Source organism: Protopterus annectens, chromosome 3.part1 (genome assembly GCF_019279795.1).
Source record: "Protopterus annectens isolate FY-2018-M chromosome 3.part1, PAN1.0, whole genome shotgun sequence".
NCBI lineage: Eukaryota > Metazoa > Chordata > Ceratodontiformes > Protopteridae > Protopterus > Protopterus annectens.
The window spans coordinates 1,731,924,842-1,731,941,753 of NC_056732.1; the positions used below are offsets into that span (position 1 = coordinate 1,731,924,842).

The following is a 16,912-nucleotide window of genomic DNA, read 5'->3' on the forward strand; positions in this document are numbered from 1 at the left end:
ACATGGTCATTGAAACTGCTGCATTAGGATCCCCTCCCTAGTATTTGCTCAACATGCTCTCCTGACCTGAGTCAAGAGCACTATATGATGAGAATTGGAATATTGATAGTCTTGTGTATACCTTTGAACAGGCATGCTTTTGTTCTAATCAAGCAGCTACAGAAGGTTTTGAAAATGGAAGAAATCTGGGTTGTTATCAACATATACAGTAACTCCTGGTAATGATTCTTATCTTACAAAAATGTGTGACACGGTAAACATTACAAGAAACTTCCTGCAGTCAGATGTTAATGCACCCTTCTGTCCAGATTATCTCATTCCTCAGTTTAGGTGTATAAACTGTTATGCCATATATTACCAAGAATATACAACACAAGGATGATATTAGGTATTCATGTTTTGCTTTCTCAGTGATAAAAACCTTTTTTCTGATTGCAGGTGCTGCAATGGTCAGCAGAGCTCAAAGTGTTGCAGCCTTTAATGCTCCCAGTAAGTAGTTTTACCTTCTGTTTCACTTCTTTGACATAGAAGTATTTATTCATTCCATCTTTTAACAAAGAAATGATATAGATTCCCAAAACTGAAACCCAATCTAGAAGAAGCATGGACAACATGTATAAAAGACAGAAAAGAAATGTAAGATACAACTTCTAACCAACGTTGAAAAAAAATCTCCAGTGGATACACAAACTAGAGATGAGAATGTCAAGGATAGACACTTGAATGAAGCAAGTGCTGTTCCCAGTAACCCTATATATGGAGTATCGTATATCCTCTCTATATCCTCTTCATTTTGTTTTAATGAACTCCCAAAGAGACATTATTCTGACAAAACAAAAATAATTGGTTTCCAAGAAGTTAGGAAGAACTTTAAGCACTAATCATAGAATCCAAAGCCAGAAATGAAAGAAAATAGGGCAGGACAACACAGTTTTATTTTATAATATTAAGAATATCAAAAAGAATGTCCAGCATTGTACAGTGCTAAAAGTAAATGATATTGTATACCAGACTGAGAGATCATACACGATTAACAAGAAAATAACTTTTGCTCAAGCTTCAAACCCTCACTCCTCCTGTATTCTCAGATCATATACACACAAATGCAATGCAGTCATGTCTTCAGTTACCAATCTCAAAGCACTATCAGAGACCAAGAGCAATACATCTATGTTGACAGATAAGATTAAAGTTTGCTTACTTTTTAGCATGAGCATGAGTTGACTGATCCCTTAGACATGTCTTTCATTATCAGACTCTTAAAAGATCTCACACTAGATGAATGGAGGAAAGCCACATTCATTCCAGTGCTCAAACGTGAGACTTCAATGCATCCAGCAAATCATAGACCTGCAAGCCTGACCAGTCTCATCTGTAATGCTAGGAACAAGAAAATGCATCTGAAGCATTTCTTCTCAGGCTTCACTGAGAATTGGCTTTGTTACACATCAGACTTTCCCAGTAAACAAATGTAAAATAAAATAAAAAGGTATCAATATAGGATTAATATACAATGATATAAGACCTCAGTTTACATTTGTCAAAGGCAGAACTCTTCAAAAAAGTTACAGAAGCAATGGATGAGGGCAAAACAGTGCATGACTATGCATTCAAGACCATCCCCTTTTCAGCCATAGTTAATAAACTCACTCAGCTAAATGTAAATCTTTACATAACTCTTTGAATGACAAATTGTGTGCCAAATAAAACACAAGTAGTAAGGGTGGATGGATCCTTTTCCCCCAAGGGCTTCTCACTAGTGCATAACTACAGGGATTTGTCCTCAGTATCCCCTTTTTGGCATCCAATTCTCAGATATCAAGGCAAATTAATAAGGTTTCTAGCTATCTAAGTTTCCAAATGACTGTAAAGTCTGCGTCATCATCAACACTATGAAAGACATCAAGAGAACTCAGGAAATCCTGGTACAAATAGATGGTATAAAAACCATGCTTCAAAACTAAAAGTGCATAAATGAATTCTTTGCAAAGAAAAACTTCCTTTGCAACTATTATTTTGAAAGAAAAATCTCTGGAATATTAACCCAGTTGTGAGGGACCAACCAGTGGTCTTTTTTGCAACATACATCAGCTGCTGTGAGGAAACTCTTTTTTAAACCACAACTGATTAGCAATAATATGACATTCAAATCCAGGGACATTATCATTCTGCTTTACACTGCACTCATAGGTCCATCATTGAATGTAATGCCCCAAAGGCATGTACATGTCCAAAATACCAGATTTATCCTGAGTTACCACTGCATTTTATCAAGAAGAAAACCAAGGGATTAAATCAAAATGGCTGCTGTGACTGCCTGAAAACCCAGACCTCCTTTTTTTAGTTCCTAAAGGCTGCTAAGTGTAGATCTCTGTCTGACATACAGAGTGTCCCCATCCTTTCACACCTTCTGCACATCCACTATTTCAATACTGGCACAAGTCTCACATTGCAGACCACAACTTCTACTGCAACTTCAATAGAACATTAATGAGGCATAGATATGTCTCATAAAGAATACCCCTTCCCTGGGGAAAACTTCCTGTCCATGTGAGGTTAAGCATGTCGCTTACTTTCTGCAAGTTTATTGTCAATGCACGGATTAGAAACTGTCCCTTTACTCTTTATTTCTCATTCTTGTCTAAGATGCACAGGAAGAACCATGTAAATAACATAATACACAGTTACGGTTATTCACATTTGCTATACATGGATTTTCACACAATACTAACAGATTATCTCAACTGTGATTAAGCAATATAGCCACAAAATGTAGATGCTTTGCTACTAAATTACTAAGCCTAGAAACACAGAGGGACTTCATGGCTAGGCTGGTAAAGATCCTCAAAGATCAAGAACATAGTAAGTATCTAGGAACTTCTGCAACTCGGATTCTATAAACATATGTAGTATTAGTGATAAACAGTAGAAAGCAAAGTATTTAGAAAAAATAGATATTTCTAGCTTCAGTCTTATAATCACGTACCACACATTGGAATACACAGGCATTTAACAGTACAGTTAACATATTTTTTAGGTATTTCTATAATATTTATATCACCAGCACTGAAGAAGGGTAAAGAGCATTGATTCAATAATGAATAAATGCAGACATTATTAGGGTAGGGATGTAAGCAGTGCAAAAGAACATTTTGTGTATGCATTGGCTTAGGATTATACAAGTGAATTGTCTTCATGCCTTTGTGTGCTTGGAGAGTGCTTGTTGTATGGCATGCTGCAATCTAGAAGTTAATCTTAATAAAACTCTTTTGGTTTCTTTGTATTTTCAGTTCCTCACTCAGTTTATTCTCACTGTCTCTATCTAATGTACCTTTAAGTTCCACAGCCATTTACTTTCATAATAAGCAGACTCATTTCTGATATTTACTTTTGTTCAGTGTTGCAGAAAGTAATGAGCCTTTAATCTCAACAAACATGGTCATTGAGTCTGCTGCATTATCATCCCCTCCATAGTTTTTGCTCACAAATCTCTCCTGACCTGAGTCAATATCATTATACAATGAGAATTGGAATATTGATAGTCTTTTGTATACCTTTGGACAGGCATGCTTTATTTCTAATCAAGCAGCAATAAAAGGTTCTGAAATTGAAAAAACGTGGGTTGTCATCAACATATACAGTAACTTCTGGTAATGATTCTTATCTTACATAAAATGTTAAGTGACACATTAAACATTACAAGAAACTTCCTGCACTAAGACATTAATGTACCCTTCAGTCCAGATTATCTCATTCCTCAGTTTAGGCGTATAAATTGTTATGCCATATATTACCAAGAATATACAACACAAGGACTATATTGGGTATTCATGTTTTACTTTCTCAATGATAAAGTCCTTCTTTTTTCTCATTGTAGGTGCTGCAAAGGTCAGCAGAGCTCAAAGTGTTGCAGCCTTTAATGCTCCCAGTAAGTAGTTTTACCTTCTGTTTCACTTATTTGACATAGAAGTATTTATTCATTCCATCTTTTAACAAAGAAATAATATAGATTTCAAAAACTAGAACCCAATCTAGTGAAACATGGACAACAAGTATAAAAGACAGAAAAGGAATGTAAAATGCAGCTTCTAAGCAACACTGAAAAAAAATCTCCAGTGGATGCACAAACTAGAGATGAGAATGTTAAGGATAGACACTTGAATGAAACAAGTGCTGTTCCCAGACACCCTATATATCTAGTATCATATATCCTGTCTATATCCTCTGCATTTTGTTTTAATCACCTCCAAAAGTGACATTACTCTGACAAAACAAAAATAATTCCTTTTGATAAAAATTAGGAAGAACTTTAAACACTGATCATAAAATCCAAAGCCAGAAAGGAAAGGAAATAGCCAGCTAAGGGCAGGACAATACAATCTTATTTTATAATATTAAGAATATCAAAAAGAATGTCCACCATTGTACAACACTAAGAGTAAATGATATCACATCCCAGACTGAGAGATCATACACAATCAACCAGCAGATAAGTTTTGCTCGAGTTTCACACCCTCACTCCTCCTGTATTCTCAGATCACATACACACAAATGCAACCCACTCACATCTCCCAGTTACCAATCTCAAAGCACTATCAGAGACCAAGAGCAATACATCTATGGTGCCAGATAAGATTAAAGTTTGCCTACTTTTTAGCATGAGCATGAGTTGACTGATCCCTTACAGATGTTTTTCAGTATCAGACTCAAAAAAGAGTTCACACTAGATGAATGGAGGACAGCAACAATCATTCCCTTGCTCAAATGTGGGGCTTCAATGCTTCCAGCTAATTATAGACCTGCAAGCCTGACCTGTCTCATCTGTAATGCTAGCAACAAAGAGATGCATCTGGAGCATTTCTCCCCTGGCCTCTGCTGAAAACTGACTTTGTTCCAAGTCGAACTTTCCCGGTAAACAAATGTTAAATAAAATGAATAAAAACGTATCAATATAGGATTAATATATAAGGTTATAAGGAACCTAAAGACTGTTGACATCATTTTAGATTTGTCAGAGGCAGATCCTGCCAACTTAACCTAGCAGACCTCTTCAAAAAAGTTACAAAAGCAATGGATGTGGTCAAAACAGTGCATGACTATAGAAATGCATTCAACACAATCCCTTTTTCAGCCATAGTTAATAAATTCATTCAGCCAAATGTAAATCTTTATGTAACTCTTTGTATGACAAACTTTGTGAGAAATAAAACTCAAGTAGTTAGTGTCGATGGATCCATTTCTACCAATGGGCCTCTCAATAGTGCATAACCACAGGGCTTTGCCATCAGTATCCCATTTTTGTCACCCACTTCTCAGATATCAAGGCAAATTATTAATGTTTCTGGCTAACAAAGTTTCCCAATGACTATAAAGTCTGCACCATCATAAACACTCCAAAAGACGTCAAAAACTTTCAGTGAATCCTGGCAGAAATAGCTGGTGCACAAACCATGCTTCAAAACTAAAAGTGCATAAATGTATTCTTTGCAAAGCAAATCTTCCTTTGCAACTATTATGTTGAAAAAAAATCTCCTTAATATTAGCCCAGTTGTGAGGGACCAATCAGTGGTCATTTTTACAACATACATCAGCTGCTGTGAGGAAATTATTTTTTAAACCACAACTGATTAGCAAGTGAATTGTCTTCACGTGTCTGTGTGCTCAGAGAGTGCTTGTTGTATGGCATGCTGCAATCTTGAAGTTAATCTTAATAAAACTCTTTTTGTTTCTTTGTACTTTCAGTTCCTCACTCTGCTTGTTCTGTCTCTATCTAATGTACCTTTATCTTCCCCCTCCCTTTTTAATTTCATAAAAAGCAGGCTAATATCTGCTGTTTACTTTTGTTCAGTGTTGCAGAAAGTAATGAGCCTTTAAACTCCTCAAACATGGTCATTGAATCTGCTGCATTAGGATCCCCTCCCTAGTATTTGCTCACCCTGCTCTCCTGACCTGAGTCAAGATCATTATATGATGAGAATTGGAATATTGATAGTCTTGTGTATACCTTTGAACAGGCATGCTTTTGTTCTAATCAAGCAGCTACAGAAGGTTCTGAAAATGATAAAAATCTGGGTTATCAACATATACAGTAACTTCTGGTAATGATTCATATCTTACAAAAATGTTGTGTGACACAGTAAACATTACAGGAAACTTCCTGCAGTCAGATGTTAATGTACCCTTCTGTCCAGATTATCTAATTCCTCAGTTTAGGCATATAAACTATGCCATATATTACCAAGAATATACAACACAAGGATGATATTAGGTATTCATGTTTTACTTTCTCAGTGATAAAATCCTTCTTATTTCTGATTGCAGGTGCTGCAATAATCAGCAGAGCTCAAAGTGTTGCAGCCTTTAATGCTCCCAGTAAGTACTTCTTTGACAGAAGTATTTATTCATTCCATTTTTTAACAAAGAAATTATATAGATTCCCATAACTGGAACCCAAGCTAGTGAAACATGGACAACAAGTATAAAAGACAGAAAAGAAATGTAAAATGCAATCACAGTCCTTAAGGCAAAAGAACATACTCAACACACTAGTAATAGGTGACTCTATAGTCAGGCACACTGACGTCCCACTCACTAGGCTGAACAAGGAGAAGGTTACTGTTAGTTGCCTTTTGGGTGCCAGGATCCACCATATAAAACAAGCACTCAGGTCACTCCAGAACAAGTACAAATATGACTCTTTCATTGTCCACGTTGGTGTGAATGACCTGAGCCGTACCTCCCTGGACTGCATGAAAAAAGACATGGAGGAGCTCTCTGATCACGTAGCCCAGGCTGGTATGACCCTGAGTAGCATCCTGCCCTCACCAAGAATGATACCATGGAATAGAGAAATAATTATCAATTTCAACAATTGGCTAAGCTTCTGGTGTCATTTAAAGGGGATCCAGTGTCTGTCAGCCTGGGATGACATGCTCGACAAGCCACGCTGCTTTGCTAGAGACAGCTTGCACCTGTCACCCTTAGGGTTTCGAATACTGGCCAAAGCTCTTGCCACCCCACAAAGTGCCTTTTTAGGCAAGACTCAAAAGACAAACCCACTGCCATAAATAGCACAAGTAACAAAAAACTGAGGGCAATGCTGCTCAATGCCAGAAGTCTAAACCTTGAAATGCACGCACTCGAGGCACTGCTCAGTATGGAGAAAATCGATATATGTGCAGTAAAAGAAACCTGGCTAGGCTCCAGAGAGCACCCCAGCACTACCAGGCTACAACTCATACCATACATTTCGGCCACAAAACCCGGACCAAAATACAAAAGGTGGGGGAGTATCCATATTCATCAGGGATACCCACACCTCCAGGCTAGTGGCACAGCACAATGCTTCAGAGATCATCCACATGCAACTAAGAATGGGTAAAACTGCTATTCAAATTATAGCTTGCTACAGATCACCCACCATGTCCCAGGACCCCCACTCCACATTCCTGGAAACACTGGGAAACATAAAGGTCCTACCAAACACACTGGTATTGGGTGATTTAAATTATCCAAACATTAACTGGGAGAACTACTCAAGTACGAACTCCCTGGCCCAACATTTCCTAGAATTTATAAACTCAACTGTTTAACACCCCCACCAGAGGTGACAACATATTGGACCTGGTTATTACCAACATGGGCGACTGGTGTTCCACACCAGAGGTCAACCCCTCGCTGGTTTGATTTGACCATAAACTAATCACTTTGGATATACACATTCCGCCACCACCCCCGGTCAAAGAAACCACAGTAAAAAACTTTTCAAAAGCAAACTTCACGTTACTTAAGACTGAGGTGGGAAGATTCAAAGCCCCCATGCTAAAGGATAATGCTGTCCAAGCTGCAAAATCCTTTACTAATGCACTCTACAGGCACCTACAAGAATGCATGGATCGTGCTATCCCAAACAAAACCAAGACTCACTCCTCCAAGAAAAGGAAACCAGTCAGGTGGATCCCTGCTATAAACAAGCTATACAATAAAAGGAGGAAACTAGTACAGAAAAGAGTAAAATCCCAAAAAGGGAAGACATCCCTGATCAGTATCAGCAATAAACTACATTCCCTCATAAAATCATCCAAGGCTAGCTTCGAAGGAAAAATTGCCATCAACTCTTAAGATAACCACAAGGCATTCTTTAGCTATGTCAATAATCTAAGTGGCAATTCTCAGATCTGCTCAGAGTTAGTGCAGAATGGCACATAATACACTGAACTGACCAATATAGCCAACATCCTGGCAGGCAGGTTCAGTGCAAACTTCACCCCCCCTCACCCCCCAAAGGGCCCATAACTATACCAGAAGAATGTAGTGCCCCTGAAATCACAGACACTCGGGTTAAAACAGCCCTTTCCAAAGTGAAAAACACAGCATCAATGTGACCGGACAGTGTCCCAGGCTGCATCCTACATGAGCTCAAAGATGAACTAACACCTCATCTAAACACACTGTTTAAACTCAGCTTCTCCGCAGGCTACATGCCCACAGAGTGGTGCACAGCAACAGTTATTCCGCTCCACAAAGGTGGAGCCACAACAGACTCAGGGAACTATCATCCTATAAGCCTGACTAGCTTGGTCTGCAAAGCTATGGACCGCATCATCATGAATCTCATTAACAGAGACATTGGAAACCTCCAAACACTGGACCCAACCCAGTTCGGCTTTGTTAAGGGAAGATCTTGTCTCCTAAACCTGCTGGACTTCTTTGAGACAGTTACCAAGGCTATAGACGAGGGAAAGGTGGTCCACACAGCCTACCTAGACCTTGCAAAGGCCTTCGACACTATTCCCCACTCAGGTATTATAGACAAGCTCACCAGCCTGAACATAAACCCCTACGTCACAAGATGGGTTGCCAGCTGGATCATGGACAGAACCCACATGGTAAGAGTTGCAGGAGCTAGGTCTGACTTTAAACCTGTTACAAGTGGTGTTCCCCAGGGCTCAGTCCTAGGACCCCTCCTGTTTGGCATATACTTCTAAGTGGTACAGGCAAGCATAGGAGGACTAGGGCTCACCACATTCGCAGACGACTGCAAACTAGGGGCTATAATTGACTCTTCGGCTGACACAGACATCCTCCAAAAGGGGCTCACTGAGACAGATACCTGGTGTCAAAACCATGGGTGGGAGGGTGGCATAATGGTTAAGGTGTTTACCTTAGCAGGACAAGGTGCAGTGTTTGATTCTCATAGGGGGTAATTGGCTAGGCTCAAAATGGTCCATGAGGGCAGTTAGCCTAGTACTAATCTAGGAATCTAATCTATGAATCTAAGAATCTATGGTCTCAAGCTAAATGCCAAAAAGTGCATAGTCATCCCCTTTGGAAAAAAACAAAGTAGCCACAAACTACCACATAGGTGGTAGCCCCCTAAATACGGAAGACGTAATAAGGGATCTGGGGACCCAATTAGATAGTAACCTCTCCTTTGATAATCACATTGCCAAAGTGGTTAGAAAATCCTTCTAAGTGGCCCACCTAATCACAAAAGGGTTTGCATCCAGATCGAAAGAGGTCATTGGGCCCCTCTACGCATCACTCATCAGACCCATCATAGAGTACAATGCCCCATTTGGGATGTACCTTACAAGACACCTGCAACAACTGGAAAGATCACAGAATTTCCTCACCAAGAGGATCACTGGCCTCAAGCAGACACCCTATGCAGCTCAACTGAAGAAACTCTAGCTGTACTCGGTTGCATACCGCCTACTCAGAGGTGATCTCTGCCTGACATACAAGGCCATGTCCAACTCAGAATTAATGGACATGCTCCACCTAAAGAAAACCATATCCCCTCGAGCCACATGCTCTAGGGATCTAAACCTCACCACAACAATAAATAGAATGTGCTGGAGGGATAGATTCCTGTCCCAGAGACTTCCCATGCTCTGGAACAAGATTCCAATCTACATTAGGCAGAGCTGCTTGCTAACCCTCTTCAAGAGAAACCTTGATGAGTGGATGGGAAACAGAACGTTTAGCCCAGGGATCACTTCAATGGCTCTGCTGGACAGAGGCACAGGGAACTAATCTAAGGGGGTGGTGAAAGCCAACACATTCTGGCTAGGCTTATAAATGCCTTCAGGCAGATAGCCTAGTACCTACCTATGAACCTATGAACCTATGAATGCATTTCTATAGTCATGCACTGTTTTGCCCACATCCATTGCTTCTGTAACTTTTTGAAGAGGTCTGCTAGGTTAAGTTGGCAAGATCTGCCTCTGACACATCTAAACTGAGGTCAACAGTCTTTAGGTTCCTTGTATTCTTATATATTAATCTTATATCAATATGTTTTTATTCATTTTATTTAACATTTGTTTACCGGGAAAGTTTGACTTGGAACCAAGTCAAATTTCAGCAGAGGCCAGGGGAGAAATGCTCCAGATGCATCTCTTTGCTGCTAGCATTACAGATGAGACAGGTCAGGCTTGCAGGTCTATAATTAGCTGGAAGCATTGAAGCCCCAAGTTTGAGCAAGGGAATGATTGTTGCTGTCCTCCATTCATCTAGTTTAAACTCTTTTTTGAGTCTGATACTGAAAAACATCTGTAAGAGATCAGTCAACTCATGCTCATGCTAAAAAGTAGGCAAACTTTAATCTTATCTGGCACCATAGATGTATTGCTCTTGGTCTCTGATAGTGCTTTGAGATTGGTAACTGGGAGACGTGAGTAGGTTGCATTTGTGTGTATGTGATCTGAGAATACAGGAGGAGTGAGGGTGTGAAACTCGAGCAAAGCTTATCTGCTGGTTGATTGTGTATGATCTCTCAGTCTGGGATGTGATATAATTTACTCTTGGTGTTGTACAATGGTGGACAATCTTTTTGATATTCTTAATATTATAAAATAAGATTTTGCTGTCCTACCCTTAGCTGGCTATTTTCTTTCCTTTCTGGCTTTGGATTATATAATCAGTGTTTAAAGTTCTTCCTAATTTTTATGGAAAGGCATTATTTTTGTTTTGTCAGAGTAATGTCACTTTTGGAGGTGATTAAAACAAAATGCAGAGGATATAGACAGGATATAAGATACTCCATATATAGGGTACCTGGGAACAGCACTTGTTTAAGTGTCTATCCTTAACATTCTCATCTCTTGTTTGTTCATCCACTGGAGATTTTTTTTTCAGTGTTGCTTAGAAGTTGCATTTTACATTCCTTTCCTGTCTTTTATACTTGTCTTATGTTTCGCTTGATTGGATTCTAGTTTTGGAAATCTATATAATTTCTTTGTTAAAAGATGGAATGAATAAAAACTTTAAGTCAAAGAAGTGAAATAGAAGGTACAACTACTTACTGGGAGCATTAAAGGCTGCAACACTTTGAGCTCTGCTGACCTTTGCAGCACCTGCAATGAGAAAAAAAGAAGGACTTTATCATTGAGAAAGTAAAACATGAATACCCAATATAGTCGTTGTGTTGTATATTCTTGGTAATATATGGTATAACAGTGTATACTCCTAAACTGAGGAATGAGATAATCTTTGCAGAATATAACTTCTAGTGCAAGTTGAATAGATTATTAATGAGGGATAGATATGACTCATAAAGAATACCATTTCCTGAAGCCAACTAATTTTGCTCAAGCTTCACACCCTCACTCCTCCTGTATTCTCAGAGCACATACACACAAATGCAACCCAGTCACGTCTTCAGTTACCAATCTCAAAGCACTATCAGAGACCAAGTGCATGAGTTGACTCATCCCTTAGACATGTCTTTCAGTATCAGACTCAAAAAAGATCTCACACGTGATATGTGATATCAAAAAGAATGTCCACAGTTGTACAACACTAAGAGTAAATGATATCACATCCCAGACTGAGAGATCATACACAATCAACCAGCAGATAAGTTTTGCTCGAGTTTCACACCCTCACTCCTCCTATATTTTCAGATCACGTATACACAAATGCAACCCACTCACTTCTCCCAGTTACCAATCTCAAAGCACTATCAGAGACCATGAGCAATACATCTATGGTGCCAGATAAGATTAAAGTTTGCCTACTTTTTAGCATGAGCATGAGTTGACTGATCCCTTAGAGAGTATTTTCAGTATGAGACTCAAAAAAAAAAGAGTTCACACTAGGTGAATGGAGGACAGCAACAATCATTCCCTTGCTCAAACGTGGGGCTTCAATGTTTCCAGCTAATTATAGACCTGCAAGCCTGACCAGTCTCATCTGTAATGCTAGGAAAAGTATAGCTACAGAATTAATATACAAGGATATAAGGAACCTAAAGACTTTTGACTCACTTTAGATTTATCAAAGGCACATCCTGCCAGCTTAACCTTGCAGAACTCTTCAAAAAAGTTATTGAAGCAATGGATAAGGGCAAAACAGTGCATGTCTAGAAAAAGGCATTCAACACCATCCCCTTTTGAGGCATTGTTACTAAACTCATTCAGCTAAATGTAAACCTTCATGCAACTCCTTGAATGACAAACTGTGTGGCAAATGATTACAAACATTTTTAACAGACATTTAGGAATATACATGAACAGACACTAAATAATATAAATTAACAGTGACACATGCATTTCTCATTAGATTACATTTACATGAAAATAGGGGCATATATTCCATGAATATAGTTACTTACACATTTGTAGATATTGAGCACTGTGCATTTGAAGAGTTGTATTGAGTTTGTAAAATGGATAGATTGCATAGCAAGGAAACTTTATTTTCAGATAAGGATCAGTTTATCAAAAGTGAAGTTGTATGTACTTTACCCTTACCTGCTATTTTAAGATCTTATAGATTGTCATTAGCAGCTGGTGGCTTTCATTTTTGAGGTATTTTTGGTATTTGCTATGAGATGTAGTTGGAAGGAGAAATGGTAAAGGAGATTATCTGATTGAGTAGGGACCTCTAGAGCTTGAGTGTTTGCCTGGTTCTTTAATGCCTGTTCAGTTTTTACGATGTAGCTATGGAACTGCTTGGCTATGGTACACTTTTGTTCCTGATGTTTGGTGTTAGTTGTGCAGCTTGCCAAGGATATAACAGTTTATTGACTGAGGCCCAGAGCACTAACAGATTATTAGTGTGTGTGGTGTGATTGGTTGAGGAGTGCTTTCTTGCCTTGTGTGATATGTTGTTTTATTGCAGAGCACTAACAGATTATTAGTGTGTGGTGTGATTGGTTGAGGAGTGCTTTCTTGCCTTGTGTGATATGTTGTTTTATTGCAGAGCACTAACAGATTATTAGTGTGTGCGGTGTGATTGGTTGAGGAGTGCTTTCTTGCCTTGTGTGATATGTTGTTTTATTGCAGAGCACTAACAGATTATTAGTGTGTATGGTGTGATTGGTTGAGGAGTGCTTTCTTGCCTTGTGTGATATGTTGTTTTATTGCAGAGCACTAACAGATTATTAGTGTGTGCGGTGTGATTGGTTGAGGAGTGCTTTCTTGCCTTGTGTGATATGTTGTTTTATTGCAGAGCACTAACAGATTATTAGTGTGTGCGGTGTGATTGGTTGAGGAGTGCTTTCTTGCCTTGTGTGATATGTTGTTTTATTGCAGAGCACTAACAGATTATTAGTGTGTGCGGTGTGATTGGTTGAGGAGTGCTTTCTTGCCTTGTGTGATATGTTGTTTTATTGCAGAGCACTAACAGATTATTAGTGTGCGGTGTGATTGGTTGAGGAGTGCTTTCTTGCCTTGTGTGATATGTTGTTTTATTAGGTTTATTTCTCTATATGCTAGTAAAGTAGTTGTGCTTTTTTACTTTTTGTCCAGGCCTTCCATGCTTTGTTTGTTCCATGATTTGTTTAGTTGCTACAGACAGCAACTGGGAAGGTTTAACAATGACACTTTTTCATTTGGAAGAGGGCTAGTGTGTTTAGAATACCTAGAAACATTTTGTTGAACTCAGAGACAGCATCTTGTATGGGGAGAGTCTTTAAGTGTCTCCCATTTCAGCAAATGTGTGCATTAATAATAGTGTCTTTATGAAAAGTAGCACATTTTATTGCATAGGTTCATAGGTTCATAGGTAGGTACTAGGCTATCTGCCCAAGGGCATTTATAAGCCTAGCCAGAATGTGTTGGCTTTTGCCTCCCTTTTAAATTAGTTTCCTGGGCCTCTGTCCAGCAGGGCCATTGAAGTGATCCCAGGGGTAAATTTACGATTTCCCATCCACTCAAGATTTCTCTTGAAAAGAGTCAGTGAGGGGCTTTGCCTAACATAAATTGGGATTCTATTCCAGAGCAAGGGAAGTCTCTGGGACAGGAATCTATCCCTCCAGCATGTCCTGTTTATTGTTGTGCTGAGATTTAAATCCCTGGAGCATGTGGTTCTAAGAGATTTGGTTTTCTTGAGGTGGAGCATGTCCATTAATTCCGGGTTGGACATGGCCTTGTACGTCAGGCAGAGATCACCTCTGAGTAGGCGGTAAGTAACTGAGTAGAGCTGGAGTTACTTTAGTCGAGATGCATAGGGCATCTGTTTGAGGCCCACAATCCTCTTGGTGAGGTACTTCTGTGGTCTTTCCAGCTGTTGCAGGTGTCGAGTAAGGTACATTCCAAATGGGGCATTGTATTCTATTATGGGCCTGATGATTGATGAGTAGAGGGTCACAATGACCTCTCTTGATCTAGATGTGAACCCTTTCATGATTAGGTGGGCTACATAGAAGGATTTTCTAACCACTTTGGCAATATGATTATCAAAGGAGAGGTTGCTATCTACCTGGGTCCCCAGATCCTTAATTAGATCTTCCGTACTTAGTGGATTACCACCTATGTGATAATTCGTGGCCCCTTTGTTTTTCCCAAAGGGGATGACTATGCACTTTTTGGCATTTAGCTTGAGGCCATGGTTCTGACACCAGGTATTCGTCTCTGTGAGACCCTTCTGGAGGATGTCTGTGTCAGCCAGAGAGTTGATTATGGCCCCCGGTTTGCAGTCATCTGTGAACTTGGTAAGCCATAGTCCTCCCGTGCTTGCCTGTACCACAGAGAAGTATATACTGAACAGGAGGGGTCCTAGGACTGAGCCCTGTGGGACACCACTTGTAACCGGTTTAAAGTCAGACATGGCACCCGCAACTCTGACCATGTGAGTTCTATCCGTGAGCCAGTTGGCAACACATCTCATGACATAGGGGTTGATGTTCAAGCTGGTAAGCTTATCTATAATGTCAGAGTGGGGAATGGTGTCAAAGGCCTTAGCGACATCCAGGTAGGCTGTGTGGACTACCTTTCCCTCATCTATGGCCTTGGTAACTGTTTCAAAGAAGTCAACTAGGTTTAGGAGGTAGGATCTGATTTTAACAAAGCCGAATTGGGTCGGGTCCAGTGTCTGGAGGTTCCCAATGTCTCTGTTAATGTGTTCCATGATGATGCGCTCCATAGCTTTGCAGACCAGGCTAGTCAGGCTTATAGGGCGATAGTTCCCAGGATCTGTTGTGGCATCACCTTTGTGGAGTGGGATAACTGTTGCTGTATGCCATTCTTTGGGTACATAGCCTGTGGTAAAGCTGAGTTTGAACAGTGAATTTAGGTGAGGGTTTAGTTCATTTTGGAGCTCATGTAAGACGCAGCCTGGGATACCATCCGGTCCCATTGATGCTGTGTTTTTGGCTTTGGAGAGGGCTGTTTTCACCTGTGTGTCTCTGATGTCTGGGGCTCTACATTCTTCTGGGATGGACACGGGCCCTTTTGTGGGTGAGCGGGGTAAGATTTGCACTGAACCTGTCAGCCAGGATGTTGGCAATGTCAGTTGGTTCAGTGTATGTTTTGCCATAGCTAAATAAGGCTTTGTGATTATCTTTAGAGTCTTTGGCAATTTTTCTTTTGAAACTGGCCTTGGATGATTTTATGAGGGATCGTAGTTTCTTGCTAATACTGATCAGGGATGCCTTTCCTTTTTGGGATTTTGCTCTATCATGTAATAGTTTCCTCCTTCTGTTGTATAGCTTAGTTATGGCCGGGGACCACCAGACTGGTTTCCTCTTTTTGGAGGAGTGAGTCTTGGTTTTACTTGGGATGGCTCGATCCATGCATTCCTGTAGGTGCTCATAGAATGCATTTGTAAAGGATTCTGTGGTTTGGGAAGCATTATCCTTTAGCAAGGGGGCTTTGAAACTTTCCACCTCGATCTTGAGAAGTGTGAAGTTTGCTTTTGAAAAGTTTTTCACAGTGGTTTCCTTGGCTGGGGGTGGGGTCAGGATGTGGATATCCAGTGTGATTAGTTTATGGTCTGATCTTACCAGCGAGGAGTTTACCTCTGGTGTGGAACACTGATCCCCCATGTTGGTGATGATCAGGTCCAATATGTTGTCATCTCTTGTGGGAGTGGTGACCAGTTGTTCCACGGCGTTTGAGTTTATAAACTCTAGGAAGCGTTGGGCAAAGGAGTTTGTACTTGAGTAGTTTTCCCAGTCAATGCTTGGGTAGTTGAAATCACCCAATATCATGGTGTTTGGTAGGACCTTCATAGTTTCCAATGTTTTCAGGAATGCTGAGTGGGGGTCCTGAGACAAGGTGGATGGCTGGCCACAACTTTGTGTTTTGGGGCTGTTGTTTTGGTAGCTTTTGATGGATTTATGTAAGTGACACTTAAGCTGTCTGACAGAGTTTCATGGAATGATATTTTTTTCAAGGGGAATGTAGGATCTAATTAAGGTCGATTGTCTGTTTTTTTCTTACATCTACTGGGTCTGGTTATAAGTTGGGCGAATTTGTAGAAATTTCTATTACTCTGTGGGTTTTCAGATTCTATGATTTGTCAAGCTGTTTAAACATCACTGAATATCATGATCCCTGGAGATATTTTTGAGGTGGCCTAGCAAAGTATGTTTTCAAGTGTTTTAAATAATAACAAGGGGGGTATATAAATATCATAGTTGCGAGTGTCTTGTGAGTGTATATTCTGAGCATGATTGGTAGTA

General features: G+C 39.9%; 1 protein-coding gene across 1 annotated transcript in view; it reads left to right on the plus strand.

The window, feature by feature from the left end:
• Positions 1-16,912, plus strand: part of LOC122797851 — an 875,220-nt gene that overhangs the window by 743,307 nt on the left and 115,001 nt on the right. The window contains exons 13-15 of the mRNA XM_044066372.1: positions 439-489; positions 3,878-3,928; positions 6,322-6,372. Coding sequence (XP_043922307.1) covers positions 439-489; positions 3,878-3,928; positions 6,322-6,372 — 153 coding nt within the window. The remainder of the gene's footprint in view (positions 1-438; positions 490-3,877; positions 3,929-6,321; positions 6,373-16,912) is intronic.